The following is a 9474-nucleotide window of genomic DNA, read 5'->3' as shown; positions in this document are numbered from 1 at the left end:
AAAACTTACTTAAAAGGATATAAGTGATAAATGATACCAACTTAAATCTTAACTCTAAAGGATATAAGTAATAAAAGATAAAAATCACTCTAGGCGTATGTCATGTAAGCAGGTGTGTTGCAATTCCTTTCAGAGCTCCTGTCCTCCTCACCGTGTATTGGCTGATCATTAACGCCTGCCAAGAGTTTCTGACCCTCACTTGACCAGGAGCCACAGCTCTTTAATAAGCTCAAATGCAATCATGTATAAAAGATTAAAATCATTTTCATAACAAAGGTTCTCTCTTCTCAGATCTGCCAATATGTTTGCTCGTCTCTACTACAGTTTAATCATTGAAAATTACACTGATCAGCATACTATGTGGAAATTACAGATTACCTAATGGCAAAAGCATTTTGTCAGACCCCTCAGGGGTTTTATCATTAACTCGGTCTTTTCCCGATTCTATTCATATTTCTTTGAAAGAAATTTTCACGCGTTACCATAGCGACCAGAGAGCATTAAGGGGCAGAGAGGAGGATGTTACTCTCAATGTTTGGCGCATTTCAGGAGGACGGTGCTAATAAAGTTACACAATTACACAGTGAATTCACGTTTATTATTATATTTACAAAATACCACAGTTTTTGTCTTGGTCGTATCATTTTATTTTGTTGCATTTATCCGCAACACCTTAAAGGGTGGTCCATGAAAATATTGTCAGACATTAAACCGGTCCGTGGTGCAAAAAAGGATGGGGACCACTGACAATCTGACTAATTTTATTGTGTCAAACATTTTGCCAGAATTTTGTTCTATTAGCATTAGACTACCGTCTGGTATTTTTGTTTTTATGATACAACTTATTTAATACTTGGCATATTTGCTTAATACAGCATGAAAGTTGAATGAAAATAGCATTTTCTTAATTTTTATGGCTAAGAATTTCTTCTTGGAATGCATTCAACATGCTTTATTTTGCTTTATAGTGAAATATAACTGTACAGAAATTTTCCCTCGTTGTCTTTTGAAATCTAAAGTCTTTTACTGGTGTGTATTCAAATATGGCACTTTGTTGTGTTTTGTTTTATCTAGCCAGTACTAAAATGTATTTGTAATATGTCCCAAATTACAGTTCCTGATTCATTTTCATGGTAAGAAACTTGAAACTTTCAGGTTTTAACTTTGATAGTTTTAAATATTTATGTTTAAATGCTGATACAGAAAAATGGGTCTATGAACAATTTTTCAAAAGAACATATATTTATGTATTGTATATGTATTAGATATATCAAACTAGAAAATCACCACAATTATGAATGGGTACTTTTTCTACCATAACATTTCTGAGCAAATTGGAGATGGATAAGCAGCAACTGTTCTAAAATTTGTGGATTTGAGGTATAACAACCCTACTGCCACAAACTGTGGTTCCCTAAGGTTCTTTTCAAAATGTTGTCTTCCTTTACATCATCAAGTGCCCTGAGATGGCTCATATAGGAGCTATATAAATAACATTATACTAAAATTAACACTAATGATTTAGGCATGGCTTTGATTAGTAGTGTAGTGACATTTTTGTGGTCCAAGTATAAAGTATCATAACGTTAATATTCACATCAAGCAGCAATAACACAGAAGTAATTATATTTTCTTTCATTATTTAAACAGTTTTCAATAATCTGTCTGGGAATGAAGACACTTCCTCTTTTTTTTTACATCTCCATTATTTTTATTTGATTGATTTTCAATGACTGTTAGACATGTCTGCATCAGCTGTTGAATGGTAAATTTCCAAACCTGAAACAATATGTCAAATGAAGAAACGCTCATTCTTCATATCAGTGTAGTTTATCTCTTATTTCTCAATCTGAACAATTTTGATAAATATCCTGCTCTTCCCAACAGAACCTAAGAGCAGATTTTTACATATGGTCCGTATTTTGGACATATTCAAGCCATACATGACAGGATTGAAGAGGGGCTGACATGTAAGAAAGTACACTGATAAAAATATCCGTAGCATGTTTGGAACATGGCCCATATCAAACCTGCTCTGTAGTATTTCAAAAGAAACCCCAAAAGAAAAGTTGAGCAGAGAAGCGAGGTGAGGCGTGCAGGTGCTGACGGCTTTCTGTCGGGTCTGTTTGGATCCAGAAAAACAGATTTTCAGGATCCTTGTGTAGGTGTACAGGATTACAGATACTGGGACACACACTGTGACAGAGGCAGCAGTGAGCTCATAGAGATTATTAACTGTGGTGCTGTGACATCCCAGCTTGATAATGGAGTGATTGTTACAGTACACTTTGTTAATGACATTTCCACATAGCTGCAATGAAGCACTCAGACATGTTGTGACACAAACCGCAAGTAAAGGAGGTATCCATGTCACAGCTATCAGAAGGGCAACTTTATTAGACGTCATTAGTGTGTGATATTGAAGAGGATAACAGATGGACATGTATCTGTCATAAGACATGGCAGCTAAGTTACTAAACTCTACACTTGCATATAAGTAAATACAGAAAACCTGCAGGAAGCACAGAGGAGCAGAAACAGTGTGAACATCAGAGAGGATCTGAAGCAGGAGCAACGGAAACAGCCCTGTACTACCATACAGCTCATTCACAAACAGGCTGCACAGAAACATGTACATAGGTTCATGTAAGCTTCTGTTCACACAGATAACCACAATCAGCAGGACATTGGAACCAACTGTAAACATATACAGAGACAAAATAATTATGAAATATAAATGTTTAAACATCTGTGTGTCAACATAGGCGCCAAGAGTAAAATATGAAAACTGTGTGGAGTTTCTTATGATCTCCATGGTTCACAGCAAGCCAACACTATCCACAGGATACTATACATTTAGAAGTATTCATGCTATGTTAGTGATCCTTTCACCTGCTTTAAACTGTGGGATGAATTAGCCAAAATAACCACACAAGCAATACATTATATCACTGAAGGATCATTAGTGACAAACATCTCAAACTTACCTCTCCAGTACTGTTTAGTATATATGTAGTATCAAAAGTTTCTGTAGGCATGTGTAACATGGGATACTGAATGACACACGGACTGAACTGTAACTTCACCTCCGCTTCATTTAAGCTTTTCAGTTTAGTCCCACAGCAGTCTGATGTCATTACCAAGGGACATGCTCTGGAAACTAAATAACTCTTTTAAACTGAAAAAATAAACAGTTGGGTAATATAAACATTAGTAACTCAATCTCAACACAAGGCCAAAGGAAGGACAGACTGAAAGTATTGATGGATGGATGAATGTATGAGTGGATGGATGTTTTTCTTATTCACTCACGGAGATGTAGCAATGGCTGTCCATGGCTGCTGTGGTGGCAGATTTCTTTTGTCATGTATTAATCACATATTTTAACCATATCACTTTAGTATAGTAAGAGCACTCCTGTCACCAGTTTGTATGCATGTGGAATGTGATCACAAGTGGGGCCCAAGTTTTATTGCACCTTCACAGCAGACTCATTTTCCTCTTGAGGGCTCTGGACATCCTGTTGTAAAGGAGGTGACGATTGGTCGGAGCTTTTCTTAGACTGAACAGTTAAGGATCTGCTAATAATTGATCCGCTGTGGAGTGTTCTTTGTTTAAGAGTGTCTGTGTCTGCATATATAAGATGTAAGGGCGGTGGCCACAATTCAGAGATAGTCCTGGTGTTTCACTGAGATGCTCTCTCCACATTGCAACGTGTTTATTAAACCCACTTCAAATCAAGCTCACTGGGTGTGTTGCAGGTTATTGTTAAATTTTCCACAACACTGCCATACAATTTATTTGCTTACACCAGGGGTGTCCAAACTTTTTTCACTGAGGGCCACATACATACAAATATAGGAGGGGCTGGGCCACTTACTAGAAATTAGGTATATAACCTTAACTTTAGTGTATTAAAGTTAGAAAAATCATTTAAAAGTGGTCAAATGTGTTATATTGTTGAATATAATTAAAGACAAAACTGCCTTCATCACAGCTTTCCATAAATGGATCTTTAAGCTTTGGTAGCTCATTCTCAGAACAGCAGCAGATTTCTTCTTGGACAGAAGATTTACAGCACAGAGAAAAAACAATAAAGGGGAAAATGGGACGGGTACATTTCAAGCTTGTTATTTAAGTTCTTAGGCTTAGCAACACACCTATTAACGTTCGTTTGAAACGGTTATCAACATTAACAGACTGAACTGGACTTAATAACAGGAGTGCATATAATTTTAGTAAATTATTCTGGTGAGTATCAGCTGCACTGGGTATGTAAATCGGGCCATCCAGCTGCGGTGCTGGTCTGACGCCACTCGTGCCAAAAATCCGGACAAATGTCACTTGACCAAGGAGCAAATCTGCATCAGATGAGATCAGCTGACTTGCGTGTGCGTGCGCTGTGCACAGCGGTGTGTACTCTGTGTGTTAACAAGAAAAACGCATATAAGAAAGCGGTGCGCAAAAGCAGGGTAGTTACAGAACTGATGCGCATTATTGATATTTGAAGCATGTGTACCTGCACATGCATGCTTATTAACACACGGGTACTGTGGAATATATTTTTTTACTCACCTAAAGCGCTCGTGCTCTCGTCCACTCCCCGCAAAAAAAAAAAATTAGCAGCTGTGCGGCGTCTGTGGCATCAGTGCTCGGATCGCATGCGATGGAGTAAAAATCAAAAGCACAGCTTTATCAGACAGTTGCAGTTTAATGTTGGCTGACAGTCTTCAGTGCGTCGCACAACTGGATTTCTGGACATGCTGACGTTGTTGAAGTCCTGCACTTTTTCCGGGCACGTTATTTCGGTGACTTTAACGAGGCCGTGTTTTATGAGGTCTCCATCTGAAAAAGGCTTGCCATGTCTTGCCATGAGTTGGGCGACCTCATAGCTGCTATTGGAGCCTTTTCCTGGACAACTTGAGCACGAAAAAATACTGTTGCTGACCCCGCAGGAGAGCTACCCTTTGCTTTAATTTCTGCTCTCGCTCAGCACCAGTGTAGGATGCATAGGCCTGATGTTTGGTTTCATAATGACGTCGTACATTATACTCTTTCATAACTGCCACAGTTTCAGTACAGATCAAACAGACACGTCCCCTTGAATTCTTTGAAGAAATATTCACTCTCCCACCGTGTCTGAAATTTTCTGCACTCACTTTCTACCTTTGGCTTCTTTGGTTCTGCCATGTTTGGTAACTTGGGGTAAATTTCTTCTGTGATTGTTTTTTTGGTGGAGCAACTGCCTTGATCAACAGCAGCTCCCCTGGTGTTAAAACTAAGAAGTGCAATACACTCAAGCAAAAGTTGAAGTGGGCCGGACTTTGGACACCCCTGCATTACACAAACATCACATGGGGAAGACAGGTCAGAGGGGTATAACATGGAAAAGCACAACATGAGGAAAGATAAGGAGAGAAAAATAACTCCCCCCAGACTGAGCTCCAACAGGGAGATCAGTTTGAGAACAGAAAAAAAACACCTCTGCACATAGCACATGAAAAAACTCTTAATACACCAAAGAAACACATGACAAGCAACAGGGGTGGGTAAAGGGTGAGAGACAGCCGATTTAGACAGTACATCCGGGCCTGCAGCCTGTGCGCTGGTCTCCATGATTCACCGTCAGCATCGGAAGGGAATAAGCATCGAAGGCGTTTGGAGGGGGGATCAGTGTGTATCAGCATGTGTATATATGTCTGTGTGTCTGTGTGTGTGTGTGTGCGTGTGTGTGTGTCTGTGTGCGTGTGTGTGTGTGTGTGTCCGTGTCTGTGTGCGTGTGTCTGTGTGTGTGTGTGTCTGTGTGCGTGTGTGTGTGTGTGTGTGTGTCTGTGTGTGTGTCTGTGTGTGTGTGTCTGTGTGCGTGTGTGTGTGTGTGTGTGTGTCTGTGTGTGTGTGTCTGTGTGCGTGTGTGTGTATGTGTCCAGAGTTCAGCTGAGACAGTGTCCTTCGCCCTGCCAGGCTAAGTAAACAGTCTTCCAGCCAACCCAGGTGGCCTTGCATAGAATGGGAAGAACAGTCTAAACACAGTCGTTATCAGGGTGTTGTTGTTCAGCTCCAGCCTTGAGACCGCAGCTGGCGCCGAGAGGGTATCCGCATGAAGTGATGGTGGTAAAAGCCACCAAGATCCCATGGGTAAATTCCCTGGGCAAATAATACGGCCAGAGTCCAACAGAGCACAGTTTACTGTCCGGGCAGCAAATCCTTTCTTTGAGGAACGGACAATTAGGAATTAACAAGGGAAACCTGGAACACATGGAAACACACAGCAAACGGGGACGACGCAACACACATGATAACAAAAGGATGGAAAACAGGAGGGAACACAGCTGGAATTAATACAGACTAACACGACAGGTGAGGCAACCTGAAGACACTGAACACAGGACCAGAGACTTTCAAAATAAAACAGGAAGTACAATAACCATGGAGATAAAGACTAAGAAGTACTCGCCTTGGTACCTCTGTCGCTCCTCCGTTTGCCTCATGCTGCCGCTCACCAGTAAGGACATCAGGCACTTTCCACCTGTCAAAGCCGGAGATCACACCCACCTGCCTGCCCTCCTGCTCGCCTCACCACCAGATAAATACAGACAGGAGTCCACTTTAGCCAGGCTGCAAATGATGCAAAGGTGCCCGACACCTATCCAACACTTAATAGCAGAATGATGATGGGACACCATATACTGAAAAGCACAGCCTAATCTGGATGAGTTATGAGAAACATCCACCATGACGGTAGTCTTTAATAACTAACCTCCAGGCCTCTTGTCCCCGGTCTGTTGTTGCGTCTATACGATCAGAAGATGTGATGATTTAAGCTATTTGAGTGTCTCCATGTCTCCATCTCACAAACCAACTACATAAATCAACTACTTACAGTTGAAAATACACAGAAAATAATTTTTCTAACAGTTTTTTAAATAATAATAATAATAATAATAATGTATACTTTATTGATCCGCATGGGAAAATTCCTCTCTGCATTTAACACATTCACTCAGTGAAGCAGTGAGAAAAAAGTGAAAACATGATTTCAGATACCTGCTCATAATAAATATAGATCCATGTTTGCACACAGAAAAATCATTCACTGACTATTATCTCCCAGCAGGATCAAATACCTCAGTAAAGGAAACAGTTGTGTTGTGAGACTTAATATTTATAGAAAATGTTCTCACTATTAAATGGCAGTAAGTGAGTTCACTTTGAATCATGTGGACTGATGGAAATTTATCAACCAATAAAACTTTGTATTCATCTGATTTCAGTTTAAATGTGTAATTTTACCCAAAACACAGCAAAAATATATTTTTATTTTGTTATCTGTTCAAAGTGTTTATGTACAGTTGCTGATGGCACATCTTTTGCTTTTGCTTTGCTGTTTGTGTGTTGATCCGTTCCCTCTGGAACTTAGACACACTGATCCCAAACCACCCGACTGTTTATCTCTGCTCAAGTGAAAAACACACATCACACAAAATAAATGTTAAGTGCTCCAAGCGTAACAACAGAAAACTAAGTCACTCATATTAGTTTATTTGTTCAAGCATACTGACAAAAACAGATGTATCTGAACTTAACAGAACTTTAAAAACCATGAAGAGCAAAGTTTGAATGATTTCAGCTCCAAAATAAGTTTCCTTGTAATCCACATGCATTAACAATACGTCTGACTTTGGTGGCTTTTGGAGAAGATATCACTACTACAACTGAACAAACGTGTCAGTGGACCACAAAACAGCTGTTTACATGCAATGCGTATTTTGGTCATTTTCAGCCCGTACAGTAGTGGTGTGAAGAGCGGCTGGCATGTCAGAAAGTACAATGATGATAAAATGCCAAAAACATTCGGCACACCATTTGTGTCAAATCTGCTTTGTAATATCTGAAAACAGCAACCGAAAAAAAAATTCAAGATGGAGGCGAGGTGAGGCGTGCAGGTGCTGACGGCTTTCTGTCGGGTCTGCTTGGAGCCAGAAAAACAGACTTTCAGGATCCTCACGTAGGTGTACAGGATTAAAACAAGAGGAATAATGACAGAGATGAAAGTGTAAATGAGTCCAAAGATGTTATGGACTCTGGTGTCAGAGCAGGCCAGTTTAATGATGGCGTAGTTTCCACAAAAAACTTTATTGATGACGTTTCCACAGAGCTGTAGAGGAGCACTCAAAGATATAAGCACGACAATCATAATAAAAGGTAATAACCACGTTAGAGAAATCAGCATGGTGACTGTTTTCTGTGTCATATATGATTTATATTGAAGAGGCCAGCAGATGGCATAATATCTGTCATAAGACATGATGACTAAGTTTATAAACTCCACACAAGCGTAAGTGTACACACAGAAAACCTGCAGGAAACAAAATGAAATAGAAACAGTGTGAACATCAGAGAGGATCTGAAGCAGGAGGAACGGAAACAGCCCTGTACTACCATACAGCTCATTCACAAACAGGCTGCACAGAAACATGTACATAGGTTCATGTAAGCTTCTGTTCACACAGATAACCACAATCAGCAGGAGGTTAGCACAAATAATTGCAGCATAAGAAATTTGAATAATGAGGAAATACAAGTATCTGTATGCACCAGTGTCAAAGTAGGGACTTAGAGTGAAATGTGTAATCTCTGTAGCATTTATCATCATCCTCGAGGCTCAGAATACCTCACAGGAACTCGTTTCTTGTTCTTTTCTTGCAGGTTACCTGAAGTTCAGTTAACGTCACATAACAGGAACAGCTTGGAAACATTCTCTGAACTTACCATTCTGCTATACAACACAAAAACTGAGACACTGCACAGCACAGCCTGACTACCAGTCCCTCCCCACTGAGCTGCAGCTGTGCTTCTTTTAACCTGTTCACATCAGTTTAAACGTGCACAAACAGCATGACCTCATTACCCATCACCCACAGGTCCATCCTTGTTTCTGGAAGATGAGAGACTCAGCAGTAGTTAGGTGCTGATAATCAAATGCCTTCAGCAGGTGTGAGTTTAAAAGGGTAAAGGTCAAAGTGTACGAGGGCACAATTAGAAACAGATTGATCAAATATTGGTGGCCTGCAGGAGACGGCATGGCAGAACGCCTTTGGTTCATGTACAGTTCACATACAAACACCTGAATGTGTTTGTTCTTTAGAAACAAATGTAGACATTTCTCTGACCATGTGAAAGAAAAAGTGAAAGTCTTTAGAACCAATAGGCTGTTGCTACTAATGAAGCTTATGCTAAGTTCGGTAACGAAGATCTTGTCTGGTATCTGTCCAGTGAATATCAAAGGATTTGCACAACAGACAAGAGATATAATCGTTGCGGCAACATTCTGGGTCTACTACACAAAACTGAAGGTACAAATCACTCAGGCTCAAACTGAACATGATAGGAGGACTAGCATGAAGACTGACAACGTAACAGGGAGCAGAGACAAACTAAGGACTTAAATACAAAGGAATGAAAAAGGATGGGGCA

At 40.0% G+C, this 9474-nt stretch overlaps 2 protein-coding genes across 2 annotated transcripts; both read right to left on the bottom strand.

Moving 5' to 3' along the window:
• Positions 1 to 1837: 1837 nt before the first annotated feature.
• On the bottom strand, positions 1838 to 2815 carry LOC100697835 (olfactory receptor 10A3-like). Its single transcript, XM_003457841.1, has one exon. The coding sequence runs from the start codon at positions 2813 to 2815 to the stop codon at positions 1838 to 1840; it is 978 nt and encodes a 325-aa protein (XP_003457889.1).
• Positions 2816 to 6232: 3417 nt separating this feature from the next.
• On the bottom strand, positions 6233 to 8650 carry LOC100697563 (olfactory receptor 142-like). The gene is made up of 2 exons (XM_013265798.1): positions 7753 to 8650; positions 6233 to 6246 (listed from the first exon to the last, which is right to left on the bottom strand). The coding sequence occupies exons 1-2, from the start codon at positions 8648 to 8650 to the stop codon at positions 6233 to 6235; spliced, it is 912 nt and encodes a 303-aa protein (XP_013121252.1).
• Positions 8651 to 9474: the final 824 nt, after the last annotated feature.

The sequence above is a fragment of the Oreochromis niloticus genome, linkage group LG14 (genome assembly GCF_001858045.2).
Source record: "Oreochromis niloticus isolate F11D_XX linkage group LG14, O_niloticus_UMD_NMBU, whole genome shotgun sequence".
Classification (NCBI taxonomy): Eukaryota; Metazoa; Chordata; class Actinopteri; order Cichliformes; family Cichlidae; genus Oreochromis; species Oreochromis niloticus.
The sequence above is the reverse complement of the archived record's forward strand: the minus strand, read 5'-3'. Positions and strand labels throughout refer to the sequence as shown.